Source organism: Heliangelus exortis, chromosome 19, assembly GCF_036169615.1.
Source record: "Heliangelus exortis chromosome 19, bHelExo1.hap1, whole genome shotgun sequence".
In the NCBI taxonomy this organism is placed as follows: domain Eukaryota; kingdom Metazoa; phylum Chordata; class Aves; order Apodiformes; family Trochilidae; genus Heliangelus; species Heliangelus exortis.
In genome coordinates this window covers 5,339,172-5,359,805 of record NC_092440.1, presented here as the reverse complement: position 1 = coordinate 5,359,805, position 20,634 = coordinate 5,339,172, and the positions used below count along the sequence as shown (strand labels likewise).

At 36.9% G+C, this 20,634-nt stretch overlaps 2 protein-coding genes across 6 annotated transcripts in view; one reads left to right on the top strand and one right to left on the bottom strand.

The window, feature by feature from the left end:
- PI4KA (phosphatidylinositol 4-kinase alpha) overlaps positions 1 to 20,634 on the bottom strand; it is a 57,498-nt gene that overhangs the window by 16,761 nt on the left and 20,103 nt on the right. For all 5 annotated transcript variants that reach the window (XM_071763471.1, XM_071763473.1, XM_071763472.1 and 2 more), the window contains 13 exons: positions 8,533 to 8,641; positions 7,822 to 7,958; positions 6,777 to 6,910; positions 5,733 to 5,815; positions 5,402 to 5,472; positions 5,160 to 5,284; positions 4,643 to 4,724; positions 3,879 to 3,962; positions 3,507 to 3,596; positions 3,008 to 3,127; positions 1,273 to 1,365; positions 768 to 924; positions 367 to 494 (listed from right to left, as the gene is read on the bottom strand). In XM_071763471.1, coding sequence (XP_071619572.1) covers positions 367 to 494; positions 768 to 924; positions 1,273 to 1,365; positions 3,008 to 3,127; positions 3,507 to 3,596; positions 3,879 to 3,962; positions 4,643 to 4,724; positions 5,160 to 5,284; positions 5,402 to 5,472; positions 5,733 to 5,815; positions 6,777 to 6,910; positions 7,822 to 7,958; positions 8,533 to 8,641 — 1,413 coding nt within the window. The remainder of the gene's footprint in view (positions 1 to 366; positions 495 to 767; positions 925 to 1,272; positions 1,366 to 3,007; positions 3,128 to 3,506; positions 3,597 to 3,878; positions 3,963 to 4,642; positions 4,725 to 5,159; positions 5,285 to 5,401; positions 5,473 to 5,732; positions 5,816 to 6,776; positions 6,911 to 7,821; positions 7,959 to 8,532; positions 8,642 to 20,634) is intronic.
- SERPIND1 (serpin family D member 1) lies at positions 9,970 to 20,525 on the top strand. The gene is made up of 5 exons (XM_071763477.1): positions 9,970 to 10,078; positions 12,058 to 12,929; positions 16,437 to 16,710; positions 17,156 to 17,300; positions 17,755 to 20,525. The coding sequence occupies exons 2-5, from the start codon at positions 12,074 to 12,076 to the stop codon at positions 17,944 to 17,946; spliced, it is 1,467 nt and encodes a 488-aa protein (XP_071619578.1). The 5' UTR covers positions 9,970 to 10,078; positions 12,058 to 12,073; the 3' UTR covers positions 17,947 to 20,525.

Below are 20,634 nucleotides of genomic sequence, written 5' to 3'. Positions count from 1 at the left end.
AATGCCAGATGCCAGAGGCTCTGACTGATGAGCAGGGACATTGATTTCTATTTGTTTTAAGATACCATTCTGTAAATTGTGGTAGTTTAGAACCTGATTCATGAGCAGCTCAGGCACCTCAGCAAAGTAAATTGTACAGCTGAGATCCTAACAGATTTCTTTGGCTTTATCATTCTTGCTGCTGAGAAAGAGCTGTTTCCCACAGACCATTTTTTGAGGGTGAACAGATATTTTCTGACAGCGTAAAGTGATTAACAATGCATTTAACATCCTTATTTGACACAGATCCACAATAGCTGTTAATCTCAATTTTCTCTCTCCCTCCTTTGCAGGGGCAGAGAAAAGAGTTGTTAAATCACTTCCTACCGGTACTTCTATCCCATTCTTGGCAGCAAGCAGCCACTCCCAGCAAGCAATTGCTGTTTCCATGCCGTGTTCATTGAACATTCTCAGGGGTCCCCAACACAGATGATGAAGGAGCTGGGGATCACAATCTGAAAACAAACATTTACTCAGATTTCTCCAACAGAATAAATACATGCTTTTCACATCAGCATGGAACTGGTGTGCATGGTGTGTAATAATCAATTCCTAAAAAAATCCTCTAGGTTAAGAAGATCTTCCCTAATACGAGCCTGATTGAAAAATCTCAAAACACAGTTTTGCTTCAAGCTGATGCATACTGGGTTTGTATATGGGTAGTTTTTGTAGCTTATTACTCTTGGCATTCACAGCCAGAAAGCAGAACTTCATTTGTTTTTCAATACCTTTGCTGCTTATTAGCAGTGCAGTCAACTTAAACATGGCCTGGGTGTAGAATTCAGCGTGGCCTGATTCCAGAGCAGTATTCAGCTCTTTGACCATCAGTTTATTCAGGTCAGATGCTCGTCCTGTAGCATTTGAAAACTGAATCATTCCAGAAACCTGTAAAATACAACAGATTTTTCAACACAGAACAGTATTTTCAGGAATTTAGTTTGATACTAGGCAGGTGTCAATTAAGGGAGTCCACAAGCCCAGACATCTTTTGTTGCTGCTTTGCTAAATCTTTAGCTTTATCTGCAATTTAAGAACTTTCTGCAAGACCAACAGTAAAATGATCTATTTAATAACCTTGGAAAATTATGCCCTTTATCTTGAACGAATTTAGCTTTAGAGTCTTAGCTTAAAATAAAATTAAACCATACCACAGTTTAGGTTGAAAGGGACACTGTCCCCTGATGGGCCATGGCAGAGCTCACAGCCTTGGCTCATGAAAAATCTTGTACTTACCTCTCCTGCATAGCGGTTGCGCAAGTTGAGAGAAGCCATGAAGTTGGAGTAGTCCTTCTTCACACAGGTTGGTCTTTCAGTTAACTGGGTTGCCTATGACCAGACCACATAAAAATGTTCATATTGTTCATATTCAGCTACTAGTCTTGTTTTCTATTTATACATTCATATATTTTAAATTTAGGTTTTGTTTATGCTACAAAAAACCAAAGGTCGTGACTATTAGGTGTAACAGTACCTGGTTTAAGTTACTGAGAAAATGAGAAAAGGAAGGTGCATTAATTCCATGTGTACAGTTTGACATATATATCTTTGTATACACTTTTTGAAAGGTCAAGAAAAGCACTAAAAGGGTAGAATTTCAGGGACTGATGCTTCCTTTTCATGAACAAGAAAGAAAGAAGACAGAAGATTTGTTGCGATCTGGGTTCTGCCCCCTTGATACAGCAGCTTCCTGAACTGACAGTAATTCAGAGAGAGTATTTTGTTCCTGCCTTTAAGTAGTACACTACTAATCCATGTTGCCCTTTGCAACACAGCTCAGGAATGTGGGACTCAGAGGCATCTCCTCAAAACCGAGAAAAAAGAATGATTCTTTATACTGTAAAATGAATTTTTATAGAGAGAATTTAATACTAAAATACAAAGCCAACAAAACCACCAAAAATGCAACACTCCTGCAATGTTTTGATTCAGAACTAGATAGCTTGGCTCTGCAGTGGATAAACTTCTGAGACCTATTCTTATTACACGTTTTGAATATAAAATTTGCATACTATCATCTTTGCATTAGCAATGTCCATGGATGCAAATTCTTTTGTTTTTCTTTCTGCTTTATTCGCATGGATGGAAATCTGAGAGCTTTCTTAATGAGCTTTTGTCACTTGGCTGAGATGCAGGAGGGCCCCAATCAAAACAAATACTGTTAACATTAAGAAAATGAGAAAGTTGCTTCTCTTATTTCCTTTCCAGTTACAGATTTTCTCATTTCTTTCAGCATAGTCTTTATTCTGCTTTTTTCTAGTCTAATATTTTCACCTCCCCTCTTCAGGAACTACATGACTGCACTCCTGAGTCCTGGGAGATCTTAATCCTTTTTACAACTAGTGACTAGAGCTGGCTAGGAGAAGGATGACTGTAACTGAGAACCAACAGCTAAAGCTGCTGAAGCTGCGCATGGAGGCAGTTTCAGAGCTGCTGCTAGAAAAGGAGCTGTCTGATGATATAACACATTCTACTGTATGCTTCTTCAAGAGATTGGAAGTAACAATCACAAATGAGAAAAATGAACTGCAAAAAATGCATATAACTGCATGAAATGTTTAATGGAGAAGCATGTTCTGCATGAACCTCAGTAAAACTCAGAACAATTGAGTGTCACTTGACACTCACTTATGTTACTATTCCAGAAAGGAGCTCATCTAAGCCCTACACAAAATATTCCTGTCAAATAATTAAAAATCATCTAGAGAAAACTCTTAAACATCATTGGATACAGCTTTATTTCCTTGCTTGTTGCCATCTTACTTTTCAGTATTTTACAGAACCACATGATTGGAATATACCTTGATTTGAGATGGAAAGAAATAAGGTAACCTTTTGCATAATGGTCAAGTGCTATGACCAAGGTGATTTGAGAAATTTGCATTATGTGGTTATACTGAATCTTGTAAAATTAACACGACAGCTACTGAGCTGCACAAACAAACAAACAAGAATTTTGTCCATTACTCACGCCCAGAGTGGTGTTCTGTCTGTTGTAGCCTGCAAAGTGCAAAACACTTTCTGTAGCCATAGCCAGTCCTGTGTGCTGGGACAAACCTGACACCCAGTTCTGATGTTTGTTTAGGTACTCCTAACAATACAAACAAACTAATTAGTGTGTTTTTCAAAATAAGGTAGCTCATAAAAAATGCTGCATCATTGCAAACTAACAGGAAACTTAACTACACACACCTGACAAGAAACACATTGTCTCTATGCATATGAAATAAATCCAGGATGATCAACTGCTTACAAACCTGCTAATTTTCAAGATACATAGACTTTGACTACATCACAAGTAAAAAAAAAAAAAAATCTAATTATTCTCCCCCACTACTACAATGAAAACCTCAGAGTAATAGAAGAATTTTTAATTGACTGGAGAGCCTGAAAAATAATATGCATCACATAATTTAATTTGCATTTTAAAGATTAAAAGATTAAATCTTTCACAGAAGCAGACTCATTACCTGTAGATGTGATTTGGTAACTGAGGGAGCCCATTTCATTGCTTCTTGCAGAATCATCCCACAGCGTGCAGCAAAATCCTTCACAATACTCTAGAATTAGAAAACATCAACACAATCAATAAAAGAGAGAACATAATGAGAGGCACCATTTTTAATGGTGTAGTAAGTAACAGAGAGAGTAAGACAGGTTGCAGCAATATAGTAAATTTAAAAGTTTCCTCTAACAATCAAATATACCCTTGGTAAGTGAGAAACTGTCACACTTTGAGTCAAGTAGAATAGTAAGATTCAGAAAAACATAAATACCAAGTGACATATGTATTTTTAAAATAATCAAATACTGTATTTGATTAATCAAGGAGGAACACTTACTTCTCTGGCTTCATGTGTGTCAGGGACAGTTATTCTATATGGAGCATCAGGAATGTCATAGTATGGTTGGTCCTTGTGAATGTCCTAAACAAAACAAATCATCAATTCTCAGACCAAATTGATCAACACATCACATGAAACTACAGGTAGCACTCTCCCCAAACAAGCAATCTGATACACCAATCCTTTTTGCTAATATTTGCTCTCAAAGTCACTCTGAACAGCTCTAAGTTTTTGTATTTCAGATTTGTTCTCAGTATAAAGAATTTTAAAGATCCAATGCTTTTTCCTCAATATTTAGAACACAAATAAAAGTATTTCCATCTCTAAAAATTGTAGGTATATATTAAATCCATGGATTCAATGTGTGATACACATACACAGACCAAAAGAATCTAATCTGAAAACCATTCATTAAAAAAAAAACACCAAACAAAAACCCCACAAAATCTTAATTTCAGATGAGAGAGTTCAATGGTTACAACCCAGAATTGATAATCCAGTGATTGATTCTTGATGCTCACTTTGACTTGCTGAACCACATTTGATAGCTTTCCTGCACTAGTTCTACTACCTATGAAATAGAGGTGTAAATGCACTCCTTACTTCACAGAACTCACTGATGAAAGGAAAACCAAATTAGGAACTCAAAGAAGTATCAAATACAAGCAGAACAACGAAAAAAAAAGGTCAGTTCTACAAAAGACAAGAAAACTGGGAGCATGTTTTATTTCCCTAACAGCATTACTGAAAAAGGCACTTACTGCACTAAGAGACAGTGAGAGTGTCTGCAGAATATCCAGCATAGTTTTCAGCACAGTTCCACTCCACAGCAAATGAGGAAATCTAGAACAAGACAGGATTTAGATGCACAATAAATACAGAGATCTGAGGAAGAAAATATTTTCAAGAAATGAAGCTGCTCTAATATATCACCAGGTAAGCTCATACTGAGCAGAACACACAGCTTGTCATAGCTCTCAACAGCCCAGTTCAACACAGTCAAAATCTCTGTAAGAGCAAGCTAAGCAGAGCTGTTTCACAGGAGCTGAGGCTGCATTTATCCATGAGCACTTTGCTTTGCTCCATCCACAGGAATACTAAGCAGAAACAGACATTTTAAGCAGGGGTTTCAGACCCTAGGCTAAACCCACTACTGAATGTTATTTTTCAAGATGTTTCAGCAGAAGTACCAGCCAAGAAACCCACTTCACTGTGCACTGACAAGTGCAGATGTCATCACTAAGCAATCCATTACAGGCAAATGAAATACACACTCACTTGTCTACCAAACCAGATAAGTATTTGTCTGCAACTCTCCTGATCCTCTTGTGAATGTGGTTGAAATTCACCAGCAAGAACTGAGCATGTCTCTCCAGCTCTTCTTCATTCTCCTTAGTTTTAGGCTAAAAAGCATGCCAAATAGAAGTATGAAGCTTTTAAGGAAAAAGACAAGCACACTTTCTTAAACAGCAATAAGAACATTTACACAATTTTAAAATTTTAGTTTCCATGTAACCTACTTTATCAGCCATCATTGTCAGGAAAGCTTCAAACACTTTATCAGCAACAGCTATCACACATTGCATCATGCCTAAGGAATTGAGAGAAGTGACAGGTTATATTTGCTTTATAAACCATGTTTAAGGTTAAAAGTGTTTATGTTTACTCAACCAGCACTGAAACAAGTTGTTTCAAAACAAAACCAGAATTCCTGACAAGAATAAAGCAGCAGCAATCTAGGGAATGTGATAAATTTTGTTATATAATTCCTTGATTTGTTTTAGATTTCCAGCCCTAGAGGTAATTTCCTGGTATCTCAAGTTGCAAGTTAACCCAGAAAGGTGATCTTACCAGATTTGTCTTTTTGAATTGCTTTATCCTCAAAATAGCAAAACATAACTTGGAAGCGATCTTGGTCAGTTGAACGCAAAACCCTGGGAAAAGAAGAGTTTTGTGGGTTGGGATGACTCAGGGGTTTATTTTGTTTGTTTTCTTTCAAACATCTTCAACAGAAACCCATAAACTTTAATGACACAGTGGACAACACACACGTGCAGTTGTTGTTCAGTTCATGATAATTTTAAGTCTCTACTAAGTGTGACATTGCTGGTTGTTTCTACATTAAACTAACAGGGCTCAATTCCTAAAATGCTGGTTTGCCCTCAGAGAATAAATTCACTCCTCAGGAATGGGAAACCTGATAATGTTGCACTTATGCAATAATCACAAATACATTAACAGGGTACAATCTCTGGCATTTCCATAGGGTATCACTTATTAAAAAATTGTTTCTGAAATACAGACATGATGTTTCTGGAAATGGTAGACCCTGTTGTCAATTATTGTCTAAGTCAAAACATGAAAATGGTGTTTTCTACTTTCCTCATTGCTAGACCTCTACCTCAGCTTTCAGCTTCAGGCTTCCTTGAGTAACAGCAAGAAACACACTTTTAAAGAAAAAAAAAAAAGCCTGTGAATTCAGTGTGTTTGATTAGTACAACACACTACTGAGGGGAAAAAAGAAGTACACTAAAAAAAAAAATCTTTCAGCTCCTACATTACACTATTCTTATTTAAGCAAGAATAGGCAGGTGTCTACACTATACTTCAGAGACACAAGGCTGTGCAAAGGATTTTGCATGCAAGACACTCCTTTGAAGAATTTTTTTGCCCATCCTTTGTTAGTTCCTATACAGAGGACATTCTATTTTTTTATTTACTCTAAAGACATTTTTGCACAGACGAATTCCCAGCCTTGGAATCTTCAGTAGAGCTAAAGTGACTCAGAATACTGATTGTCATTTATCTTTGTGTCTGGCAATTCTTATTTGAACACACAGTTCTTAATTTTACTCTTTTTTTTTAATTCATCAGGGAAAAAAAGTCCATACACACCTCATATACTCCAGGCGGTAAACAGAGAGGAGATAGGTGGACATGGCAAAGTCCAACTTATTGATCAACGCTGACACCTCTGGAGGAGGATCCAGGAGATTTATTATGGTACTCCTCAATTCATTTAATTCAGCCTAGAGATGAATACATGAGGTTATCTGAGGTGGGAGCACTACGTTAGTTTGTGTTCTGGAAGCATCTGCTTTCAGCTATTACTCTTTTTACTTTTTAAGCTTTGCAAACAATCCACTAGGATGCTTCCATCTGCTGACTAAGACCAACCTTCTCTGACTCAGCAAGTCATGGTACTTCAAAAACAGAATTAAATAATGGAGTCAAGCTCCCTCCTAAAACAATTGCTATTTTCCATGCAGTTTTACCAATGAAGAAATACAATTCCTACACTAAATGTCTGTAATTTTGATCAACATCAACCTTATTCAACTTCTGAAACTTCAAGGGTCTGTTGTGCCATTCTTTGATTTGAAAGAACTAAATACCTAGGCAGAATGCAGATTTCTGTATTATTTGGAAGCCAAAAACATTTCAGAAGCTGAAACTCTTTAATCTACTTTATAACACTACCACAAATCAGGTAAAATCTATCCTGCAAACACTAGGGAGAGAAAAGCATACCAGTACCAAGGCAGAGGATAAAAGGGAAGAAGCTCACCTAGCATTTCTTTCAGAACTAAATGTGTTGTTTTCTTCCAGAGTTTGTTGGTTTGGGTTTTTGGTTTTTTTGGTTCTTTGTTTTTATTTTTACATTTTAAAAAAATGTCAATTTTTGTCTGATAAGAAAATGGATTAAAAACTTGGTTTCTACACCTATAAAATAGTGTAGGTACTAACCAGCTCTATTAACACACAACAAAACTAAATCTAAGTCATACATAAATACTCTTGTCATAAGAGTCGTGTAAAAAAAGCTGGTTTTCACCAATAGGAAGCAGGTATTGTGCTATTTCAATATAACATGGTTACTATTTCATTTAACTCTGAGAAATATTATGGATGGAGATAATAGAAGAAATTTAATTCTTACAGAAGTCACAGTATCATTCTTCATGGCAGAATTGTACTGAAGAACTGATCGAAGTGGTTCTTTGCTAGGAAATGTAAGTAATGGAGACTTGGTGGCAATTTCACATACACCTTCATACCATTCTTCTGGCCAGAGACCTGAAGCACAAGTATAAAAAGAAAGGTGAAGTGGGGAGAAAAAGAATATTAAGGTTTACAAAGCCAACCAGCTGTATCAAGCTTTATACTATTTCTTAGGGCCAGTTTTCCATACACTTAAGCACAAATACTCAACATAAATAAGCTACCCATGTTCTAAACAGAATATATTTGAGTAACTCAGTAAAAGTGAAGTTTCTCACTGATTACCATAATTTTCCATGTGTCAGATCTTCTATTTATGGAATTTAGCTATCAAAACTAATACTTAACTAAGGCTAACTGCTATATTAGCATAGAAACACACACACATCCCAAGTACAAGAACAAATTGTTCCCACCTCATGGAAAAAAAAAACCTCACAGAAAAACATAGCAAATTCATAAATGCTATGTAGATGCTGGTAGTAATCCTACCAGAGAGAGAACTGTCCTGTGAACTGTTTGCACTGTAGTATCTTTATGCCTGTGAATTGTGTTCAGTATACTGTGAACAGTTTACTTACATTTACACTTAAATTCATCAAGAGTTTATTATGTAAGCAGCAATGTTTTTCTCTTAGATCCACACTACCTGATCCTTCCACAGCAAATCCCATCAGCACTGAATACAACCAGAAATCACGGAACAGCTTTTGCAGCCTGGGCTTGGCCTCCTTGATGGGTGGCAAGCGTCTAGTGAGCTATCAAAGAAATAAAAATTAACATCAGAAAATGACAGGGGTCAGAATAACCAAATTCCATGCCAAGGGATCAATTCAGGTACCTTCCTTAGTATGATTTAGTAAGGTAATATTCTTTGTCATCTATGAAAATTAGTATTACAGCACTGTTGTTAAATTGAATAAATTTAGATCTTGTAAAATATCTTAAATACTAACACCTGAGATGCTTGAAATAACAATTTCCTTTGTTTTATACAGGAATAATACCATGCTGATCCAGTAACCTCTGAAGAGAATACATACTATTAGTACACTATCAGCTGCAGAGAGGAAGAGACCACACACTCCTGCAAACTGTGTTAAAGACAACACCACGCAGCTTTGCTTCAGTGCAAAGGAACTCAAAACCAAATAAATATCAGCCAAACATACTGCTGGTTGCTATTGTTTATTGGCTTTGTGGAAATACATTGAGGCACCAACAGGGGATCTCTCATTGTCTGCACCCACGCACACAATGACATCAGTTCTGGAGAATTTACTATCTAAACAAGCAAGTAAAAGAGCATTATTTTCAATGCATTTATTAAAATTCTCTGATACTTTTTGCACAAACAGCTGCTACCACTGGAGGAGCACAGTTTATACTCCCAGCCAACATAATATGCAATGCTAGATAAATTTATATAACAAAACTCAGAATGTGTTATCCTTAGAAGTGTCAGAAGCACAAGCAATTCCCCATGAAACTGTGAGCTTTACTCAATGTGGCTGCATATTATTACTGTAAACTTCACTAAGAAAATTCTAATCCAGCTTGAGTTTTCTCTAACTGTACAACAATTCCCTTGAGATATGAAAGGCAGCAGTGAGACCTTATATAGAGCCAATTTTGCATGTATTTGTAAATCATGAGGCAGACTTATTAAAAAAAAACCATTAAAAGGATCCACGTATTATAGTAAAATTAATCTGAATTTAAGATGGTGAGTGGCACTATGGTAAAAAGTTGCTTGTATAACACAAACATGTGCAGTAATGAAATTCTGACAGAAGTCTGACCAGAGAGGCCTCAACCACATCTGCAGTAAGATTCCCCCCATTTCAGCAAAAATTGCAGCAGTATGGCTTTTACTAGTTATTAACAGTCAAGTTTATGTGCATGCTTGACTTTGAAACTTCACATCCACATCAGTTTTTGCTCAAAAAATCTTCCTCAAAAGTGAACAATTACCTGAAAGCCATAAAAGTAGTTCAAAAAACAACATACAATTCAGCAGAGATCACCAGGCAAGGGAGGGATTTTGGCTGACGAAGTAAGTTTAGCAGTGTTTGGTTTAGAGAATGTTTACTTTGGGAGATACACAAAAAACCAGCGTCAAAGTTCAGATTTAAGCCCTGCCATTCCCCTCACTTGAGCTATTCTACACATCCCTTCTGTACAGCAGCTTAAAGGTAAGCTTCATTTACATTTTCTGTTATTTTAGGTAGATCTGAGCAGAGACACATATATTACAGAGCAGGGGAATGTTTTGCCTGTGTAAGTGCAGCTAAGCAATAACTGAACTTTGTTGAAAGCAAGAATGTGAAGTTGAGAGACAGCAAATTCTTCTATGCCAAAAGCAGAAAACATTTATCAGTGGTCACAGGACTGAATATCTCAGTAAGGGCCTGACTTCTGGGGGCGGGGAAAAAAAAAAAAGCAATGAATTTATAAAGAAACAATAAAGAAAAGTCTGACTCGAGACCTCAATCAAAGTGTAAAGCCTTCTAAAACACACTTGCTATGGATCCTCCACTGCTGTAAAGCAATTTATTTTTATATATGAGATAATCACCTTAAATTGTTTTAATATTTCAAGCTAATTAGTTTGGGGAGAGAGTTTTGAAAATTAAAGTGTTAGTTCAGTTACTTCAGTCCTGCTACAACATGTTTAAAAATATCTTCCTTCAAGCACTGGTTTTACTCACAGATGTGCAGGTATGTATGCCTACATGTTTTACTTCCATAACTGTTCTTTGGACTATTTTCTAATTTCTTTAAAAATAAACAACATTTATATCAACTAGTATGATTTTTGTTTTAACTGCATTCAGTGTTGTGCCCTAGATTATCCTTTAAGTATTGTACATTTTACTCAAAAATACTATCAATAGAAATTGACCTTATGAAGCCACCAAGTAACTTTCTAAATAAATCTGAGCAGAAACCAAGACCTTGGCACTCAGACATTCATTTCACAGTTTCAGTTTACACAGTTACTGAACTTACATTCTTGTATCTCTTTTGACTGTCACAGGAAGGAATTACACTGTTCCAAAACTTTTTAAGATCAATTAAACATTATTAAATGTGGTGGAAAGTTTCTCAGACCCACTTCTTGGTATAGTGTTCTACAGCTGAGTAAACCTGATGGATTTATTGCAAACAATACACATCTAAGTTCTTGATTTTAAAACTAATTTTTAAAATGCAATGGTCCAATACTCAGCAGATGATGAAGAGATTAAGCCCCTGTTTAGAAAAATGCAAGGGCTCCTTAAAGATACCCTCACACAAAAGAAGTGAGGTAAGAAATCCAGCATCAGGATATCACTAAGACTAGAGAAACAAAGTTCTGAAAAGAAATTTACAGACACTTTACAGAGTGAAGAGAGAGCACACGTGCAGTGCTACACAAAACTAAACCAAAATGAATCCTAACTAAGCAGAAAGCACAATCAAGCCAATCCTTCACAGAAGCAGCAGATGAGTACACAAAAACTGTGCAGAGATGGAGTAACACACCTGAGTAAGACCACGAGCAAGCCAGGATGTATCTTTCCCCATGACACTGCCCACAGTGCAGTCCCAGTAATGGCATTTCATGCAAACACACTTCTTTCTCCATGGTTTGTTGCTACAATACTGGATCTCCTCTAGCTATTCAAATTTCTGCCTTGTGCTTCCAAAATTCTCCCATAAAACTCCCGTTTTTGTTGTAGCTACAGGATGTCTGTTTTTTCAGTTCTTCAGTACATCTCAGCCTTTTGGTATGTTCCTCTAGTAGATGCCTAGTCCCTCCTCCCACCAAGCTCAAATCTTCAAACTTAGCTACACATCCTATTTTTAGCATACATTAGTAATACAGTGAATATACATTTTAAGTTTGACAGACTTATAAGTAAAATTGCCACATATCTTAAGTAGGAAGTTTGTTGCTGCTGAAATATGCCAATAATAACAACTTCCATGGGGAGAGTTCAACCAATTCTTTGGCAGGCTGGAAGAAGTATGAAAGCAAAGCTGGCTACCAGTAAAACAGATTTATCCTTCTAATCTGCATTTCACTAAAAATAATGCTGTCAAATAAGCAGACCTGTGACAGAATTCAGCATGGACCTGAAAATTCAATTACACTGCACTCTCTCAACTGTGTTATGTTGTCTTCTAGGTTTTGACCTATCAGAATGAAGCTCCTATTTAATTTGCTTGCCTTTGCTGTCATCATAACCTCCACGTTTTGTGGAGTCAAGGACTTCATGGAGCATTTTGAAAGCCTTAAAGATGCACAGCCACATGAAAATGGGACCTATGGTATGCCAAACTTCCCACCCGAGTTCCACAGGGAAAACACTATCACTAACGACTTGATTCCTGAAGAGGAGGAGGAAGAGGACTATCTAGACCTTGACAAGATCCTGGGTGACGATGACTACAGTGACATTATTGATGCTGGCCCTTACATGGTTTCTGAAATCCGGCAAGGAAATATTCTTGAACTCTTCCAAGGCAAAACCAGAATCCAGCGTCTCAATATCCTCAACGCAAACTTTGGCTTCAACCTTTACCGCAGCCTGGCAGACAAAGCCAACTCTTCTGAGAACATTCTCATGGCTCCCGTTGGCATTTCCACTGCAATGGCTATGATTTCCCTGGGTCTCAAGGGTCAAACCCATCAGGAAGTGTTATCTGTTCTTGGCTTTCAAGACTTTATTAATGCCAGCACCAAATATGAGCTCATGACTGTTCACAATCTCTTCCGCAAGCTCACTCACCGGCTCTTCAGGCGTAATTTTGGTTACACACTGAGGTCTGTCAATGATCTCTATATCCAGAAGGACTTTTCTATTCTGAATGATTTCAGAAACAATATGAAAACATACTACTTTGCTGATGCCCAACCAGCTGATTTCTCAGATCCTAACTTCATAACTAAAACCAACGAGCGCATCCTGAAGCTGACCAAAGGATTAATAAAGGAAGCTCTTGTGAATGTAAACCCTACAACGCTGATGATGATTCTGAACTGTCTTTACTTTAAAGGTAAGAATCCATTATTTCAATCTTAGCAGGGGATTTTTCTCAGTTGGCAATTCTCTGAATTTCTACTAGAAACCCCAGGCAGAACTTAAATCTAGTCTATAGCCTATGGACTCCCTCATTAAGAAAAATGTCTATTATTACCCTTGTTTCTTTGCATGTTTCTGTAGCACATTGATGTTTCAGTCATGCCCTGCAGTTACTGGATATTATACAAATTCTTATTACATCCAAAAAATTGTGCTCTAAACAGTGAGACTAAAAACCTATTCTGAATGCAGAATACCCTCAGAAAACATAAGCTATGTAGGAGTTTTAGATGGTGAGGTACTACTTGTGCAAGTTATTAGTCACATTCAGTCCTGCTTTGAGTTATTGGCTTCACCACAATGGTGCAGGCTGATTTCAGTTAAAACACGTGGGATTTCATAGGAATAACTATAAAGAATTTAAGCTTAATATATATATATTTTTTATATGATCAGGGCACAATCCTTGTAAACAAACCTATATAAGGAATTGGAGATCAATGAAAACAGCAATCTTCTAAAACTAAAACCAAATGCATTTACTACTTGGAATGTTTCAGTTAATTCAGAATGAACTGATATGGGATTCAGAACTGTCTACTGATATGGGCTCCTACACATTTTACCACAGACTGAAAGATTTAAACAGGCTTGAAGTAAAGAATGTACAATTTATTATCATGAATCCTTATTTTTAATTTCTTCCCATTTAAACTAAGCACCTCTGGTAAGGTTTTCAACACTAGCTTGTGCCTTAAGTTGAAAGCTTGGTAATATTTCAACAAACTTTTAAAATGGTATTAAATGAGAAAAGGTGGGAGGTGCCAATGAAAGAGGAACTAGGGGAAAAAAGGAAATTTGTTACTGACTGATTAAGATGTAAAGCAGATGAAAGTGACTTAGAACACATGAAAGACAGATTAACATAAAAGCATAACAGTGTCTGTAAGTACAAAATAGTCATCTTACATGGTACATAAATAAATACATAACTTAAAAAGGAGTTTCTTTTTTTTTCCAGTTATGTCCCTGCCCCTGGGAAACAAATGCTCAAAGGCTCTCTTAACCCACCTTCCCATTAGTTGATTACCTACCTAATGTACAGGAACACCATTCCTTTAAGTCTATGAAATGCACCTTTTTCCACTCACTTGTGAGGCATTACCTTCCCTGAATAATACCACTTGTCTCCTTAAAAGATCCAAAGCAGACTTTAGCACTAAAGCCAAATAAACCCCTCTTCTGAAGTATCATTCAAAAGGGGCTTATTTGTATCCCTAAGTACATCTCTGATGATCATATCATATTAAATAAATGGCTTTACCATCCATCAGACCACCCTAAGAAAAGGATTATGCAAAATGTTAAGAGATACTTTATTTTTTCATAATGTGGTCAAATTTAAAATACTTTTTTGTTTTGTTTTGAAGTTATTAAATACTTGTACTATCTTAACATAACAAGAACACCACCAAAACTCAAGTAGCTTTAGTGCTGGATCTCAAACCACCAAGACCAAAAAGATTTGGCTTTTTCTTTTCCCCATGAAGCCCTGTTAGTCCAAATTGCCTTAGTGCTGTCTGCTGAATTCTGTAATTTCTAACCCTCAAAACGAAAGACATCAATTCTATATTGCTGGCTCCATCTTACAGTGACAGTCTCCTGGGTAATTTGATTTTGAGTAGAACTGAATTTTTCAAAAGCAAGTTTTACCCCTGGATTTTCTAGTTGCCCCTCACGTCCTTCTAGACATGCTAAATTTTGTCTGTATCTTTCCATTTACAATATTTACACTGTGTCTATCATTGCTGACAAGTTTCTATCAAGCCCTCATAGCTAAGGAACTGGGTGAGAATTCTGAAGAGCTGCTCAGTACAAGTGATACTGAGTAACAGGATCTCTCTCAGACACCACGGTGTTCACATTGATAAGAAGCAGCTTTTATCTGGTACAGGTGTCCAAGTCTATCCTCCATTCTGCAGAAGTCCAACCAATCACTTATGAGTTTCCTATCAAGTACAAGTTGGGTTTTTTAAGGCATGATAATGACAGACTTTGATAGCTGACAACTACTGGCAGATCCAAAATTGTTTCTCTAAGATTCTAGTCATGAAGGCAAGAAAGAAGTCAATCAGTGAAGACAACACCTGCCACCACAGATGAATCCAAAAGACATCTTGGTGGGAAGATTCAAAACAGGAAATCACAAAAGTCAGGAAAGTACCAGCTGCTTTCAGCTGACCTCAGAAGACACGTGCCTCCTCCTGAAGAACTCTTATTTTACCCATATTTTACACATCTGCAAGGCTGAATTCAAGTTCCCTACCTCCTCCCTTTTACTAGGAAGAGCTTAAGTCTCCCATCCCTCAGGTGACAACAGTGCTAATGAAGCCCCCCATCCACAACAGCTTTGTGACTTTAGTTAGAGTCTGAACTCTGTGACTTCTGCACCCTGAAGATCAGTCAGATGTTGGGTTTTTCTTGGAAAGTGAAACCATTTGTTTGGGAATAGCATAACCTATTTTATATCCTGTTCTTCAAAACACGAACCACAGTTTGATCACTTCTCAAACTGCTCACCACCAGTCCAACATAAGAAACTATTAGAAGTTGGATTTAAGGCTTTTTTTGTTACTTCACAGTTAATTTAGCAAAGTCAGATTAAGCATTTCAAAATCACTTGCAACTTTTTTCAAAAAAGGTTACTGATTAAAGACAATGTATAGTCCCTCCACACAGTCAAAGCCACACTCCCCCCTACCTAACAGTGACCTAAAATTCAGAGTTTAAAAGAAATTACAAGTAAGCTTACTTCCACAAACACAAAAATGTAGCTTTGTCTGCCCATTGGGAAAAAAATATTTTATTTCCAGAGTCACAGTCCTGAAAAGAAATCAATAGGAATACTGCTTTTAAAAAGCATCTTATTCTCCACAGTCAAAAACTATTTGGGGTACTGCAAGGACTTTCACAGGGAAAGATTCTAACCCTGATGCCAAAGCTTCCTGAGCTGTAGAATACACTGAATTGTATTCTTTGGGCATAAACCTGTCAGCTGACAGCCTCTAATATCATCAAACTGGGTCACAGAATTAAGCAGTCAACACCAAAACTCTTCAGGATGTCTTAATAGAAAATGTTAATTGTTTTGAATGGACTAAGTCAAGGTAATGCCTTCAGCATAACACCTTTTATGCAAAACGAAAATAGTCATTACTTAGCTTGACACTTCTGATGCTTGAAAGTCTGGTTTCAAGGATCAGTTCTCTTAGAAATTACAGCTGTGTCAGCTGTATCACTAGGTGCAAACCCTCTCAAATATTTTGCATTGTTAACTTTGTACTTTCTGGGTTCCTTGTAGAAAAAAATTGTGCATGCAAAGCCCTGTCAGATCTCTAGTCTATATTTACCTGCTTTTGTAACTCAGAACATTCAAATCAGCATCATTTTTGTTTATCTGTTTTCTGCATTGTCTTCACAGGAACTTGGGAGAATAAGTTTCCAGTGGAAATGACAATAAAGAGAAGTTTCCGGCTGAATGAAAAGCAAACAGTAAAGGTTCCCATGATGCAGACCAAAGGCAACTTCCTTGCTGCTGCAGACTCTGAGCTGGACTGTGGTGTGATCCAGCTCCCCTTTGTGGGGAACATCAGTATGCTGATTGTACTCCCACACAAACTCTCTGGTATGAAAGCCCTAGAAAAGCAGATAACACCTCAAGTGGTGGAAAAATGGCAGAAGAGCATGACAAACAGGTACCTGCTTCAAAATACAGCTTAAAGGCTGAATGCATTTTCTTGACAAGATTGATTGCCAAGTGTAAGCAAAGAGCACAGGAGAAAACACCTGATATTCTTATTAAAAGCATAAAACCTAAACAAAACAAAACCCAAAACAACAAAAGATGGATTTACTGAATTAAAATCGGGATCGTTGATGTCACAAAATTTAAATACTGCCAAGAAAGGATGACTGAGGTGGAAAATTCTAATTAAGTTTTGGGAGGAGGATGAAATTTTTTTAAAACACAGCTTAAAGGTAATGATGGTCAAGTTTTTAAAGTACAGTAAACAATCTTGTACATTTCTGTGTCCTGCTTGCTAGAAACAGCAAAAAACCCAAACCGTAGCAGATACGTAAAGCAAAGGAGTCATGCAAAACATGTATTTCCCCAGTGACTTTTGGTTTTCTTTTTATTAGAACAAGAGAAGTGGTTCTGCCTAAATTTAAACTGGAGAAGAGTTATAACTTGATTGGTTATCTGAAATCCATGGGAATAGAAGAACTGTTCAATGAAAAAGGAGACTACTCTGGTATATCGGATGAGAAAGTCACCATTGACAGGGTATTTACTCCTCATTTCCTTTCTGATTAAGCTGTAACACTGGGAACATGGCAACACAGTAAGAATAATTCACAGTAAGCTAAAATATTTTTTTTTTTTTCATCTTTTCTGGAGGACATAGGAGGGATGTAGGTTTTTCTGCACATCCTTGTCTATTTGCATAACGAGGAACATGTTTAGTCATATGTCAAAGGCACTAAAAGAGTGGTGCTGAGTCAGCAAAAGGCTTATTCACAAAGCCAAACCAAAGGATTGGTGCCAAAGGATTGGGGGTTGGACTAGATGATCTTTCGAGGTCCCTTCCAACCCCTAGGATTCTATGATTCACATGGGAGTCACCAGCACCAGTGTCACAGGGGAGCACCTGCTGGGGACATGGAGGGAGGGAAGCTGTGCGAGCACCATCCGAGTACACTTACAAGATGCTCAATTTCTTTTTTCTTTTTTTAAACAGTTCAACCACCAAGGCACAATAACTGTGAATGAGGAAGGCACAGAAGCTGGAGCCATAACCAACGTTGGGTTCATGCCTCTCTCTGCCCAGATTCGCTTCGTTGTCGACCGCCCCTTTTTGTTTCTCATCTATGAGCATCGCACCAGTTGCCTTCTCTTCATGGGCAGGGTTGCCAACCCAGCCAAGTCTTAAAAGCAGAGAAGACCTCCAACATGCTGTTATCCATGGGCTGTATAATTGCACGTTAATATACCAGTATCATAAAGGAAATCTGATTGTCATATTTGCCACTGGTATCAAAAGAAAATGTATTATCTGCAGGTAGTGTCACAGGAAGGGACTCATAGCAGTGGATAATTTGACTGCTACTTAAAATGGTTACTGCCATGTATTGATACAAGTGTATTAAAAAATAATCACAAAGTAACTCACACTTTGTGTCCTACTTCAGTGTATAAAATGTAATCAATAAAATATTTAGACTATCTGGATTCTTGAAGTTAGCTCTAAATTTGTGCTAGGATGCTTACTCATACTAAATAGAAATAAGGAAATCCTGGACAGCTGTCCAGTTTTAGACATCTAATTCTCTCCTGGGTATTTTACATAATCTCACTTGAAAAAGAGTAGGTCATTTCTTTGCTTGCATCATTTAATATTTAGTAGGCTGATAAACTCAATGAGTCTTATGAACCAGTGTACCAAATAAGAGGAGATTAAATTGTCATGGAGGACTAAAATGCTAAGGGATCCACTTCTTTTCCCCACCCTGATTTGAATCATTTCAATACAGCTCTCTGATCTTCACTGGTACAAGCAGAATCAAAATTAGGCCAACCAGGAAAATTACATAAAGATCCTTTGAATACCTTTTACAGTGAAAGCAGCTTGCACAATGCTTATTTCACCAGCTCAGTATCACCTAACCCTTTTTTTAAAGAGTGATTTATAGCAATCACATTTATTAGGAATTGAAATACACTTCCCATACTTGACTCAATGGGGAAAACCTTTCAAGGTTTAAATTAAGACTTTCTGAAATTAAATTAAATTAAATTAAGACTTTCTGAATCATTCCAGTGACATGAATGCTGTAGAGAGCCAGCTGCACATTTGATTTTGACCTGCACTCTGTAGTATATTGCTACCTACACAGCACAAGGAATGGAGCTGCACCTTCTATTCAAGCTACTGAAGCTAACAAGCATAACTCCCCTTTTTCCCTTTGCACACCTACTTTTGCATTATACTTTTTTTTTTTAAATGTGCCTCAGAATCCAGTGAGAGTATTTTTATTTTTTCATGTATCAAAAATTGTGTCCATCTAAACACAGTCGTACTATAAATTTATTTCATCTTAGCAAATTATGCAAATCAAGCTATAAACTATTATTTTCAGGCTTATAAATTCCTAGAAAGCTGTTTTCCAGTATTAAGCTTAACTTACTGATTTCATTTTGCTTTTATAAAATGCTATTTGTAATTTGGCATCTACTACAATTATTTGCTCCACAGACAAAGATTTTTAACATGACAGCCAGTGAAAAGTCAGTATTAGATGACAAAGGGTGATGAAAACTGGTATTGAATAGGAAGCTCAGATGTCTCCCTCTAGTCCTGTCTCACATTGTGTTTACTTACAATCCCACCATGTTGGGAACAATTTTCAGTACTAAAGGGTCACAGCAGAAATCATTATCATTCGTATCCACATTTTATTTTTTATCCTATATTAAAAAAGAAAAGCATATTCAAAATATTAAATATTCATGCCCTAGACTGAATTACTTGGTCACTGATTAAATGAGCTGAAGCATCTGAAACACAGAGGGTTCGAGGCCTGAGTAACAAGAATTATTCAAGGGAAAGAGGTCAAGCAAAAAAGCAAATCAGCTACTGCTCAAAACTCATGATCTTCATACATTGTGCAAGAAAGACAAATATTTGCTTCAACAACCATAATGTAACCATTAACTCTTGCTTCAGAATCTGGCATTATCTGATTCCATTTAAAGGTCACATTAGTTAAGAAAAATTCAGTTATAACCAGCTACTCAGAGCAACTCTATCATCAATAAAAAAAACTGAAACAGAAAAGTACTTCAACAGAATTTACAGTAAATCAAGCACTAATCTTTTCTCAATATAAAAGGAATCACTCTGCTTTCACTAAAATCAGTGCTGGCACAGATGATAGCTGAAAAATACTAGCTACTAAAACCTCCCTGTCAATACAGAGCTAGTTAGTTTATTTAAAAATGAGCAGCTGTTGAATAACATCCATCCAAGACATTTGTAAACAGATTTCTTCTGCCAAGCTAGGATCTGGCCCTTGTGAATTCAGGAAGAGCTTATGTTGGAAACTGAAGGAAGAGACAGGAGAAGGAAAGTTCTTTGATCTTTAACTGGTGCTAATTTGCTCTTTGAAAAGCTTCAGTAAAGAGGTTTCTGAGGGCCAAGTATTAAATTAATTAATTTTTTTCTGCTTTTTCATGGATGTGCAGTATGAGCAAGTTACAAGTAGACATTGCCTACTACAACTATGTACAACTTCAAGAAGGGAGAAAGTGTCATAATAGTTTTTTGTCCTCCAGTAAGTTTAGGCTCGTTTTGATGTATTAAATTTTCGGTTAGAGATCTAGAATGGTTGCACACCAATTTTTGACTGAATTAGTAGTTATACTACATTTAAAGAATGTTCTTCCCTCAGAAAATGTTGCTACCAGAGGCCAAAACCAAATAAAGATAAAAATAAATGAGTCTGAAACAGACATCAGTGTCCTTGCACATTTCTTAAAATGCTTTTAGTGTGACAGACAATTCCAGTTTCAGAAGATAAATGATACTTCCTTTCCCTCCTTCCTCCTTTCTCACTGCTGC

Bases quoted from the DNA above. Each gene is read 5' to 3' on its own strand.
- SERPIND1 (XM_071763477.1), top strand. From the start codon at position 12,074: ATGAAGCTCCTATTTAATTTGCTTGCCTTTGCTGTCATCATAACCTCC. The intron at 12,930-16,436 runs GTAAGAATCCAT...TTGTCTTCACAG, and splicing joins GAACTGTCTTTACTTTAAAG to GAACTTGGGAGAATAAGTTT. The intron at 16,711-17,155 runs GTACCTGCTTCA...TCTTTTTATTAG, and splicing joins CAGAAGAGCATGACAAACAG to AACAAGAGAAGTGGTTCTGC.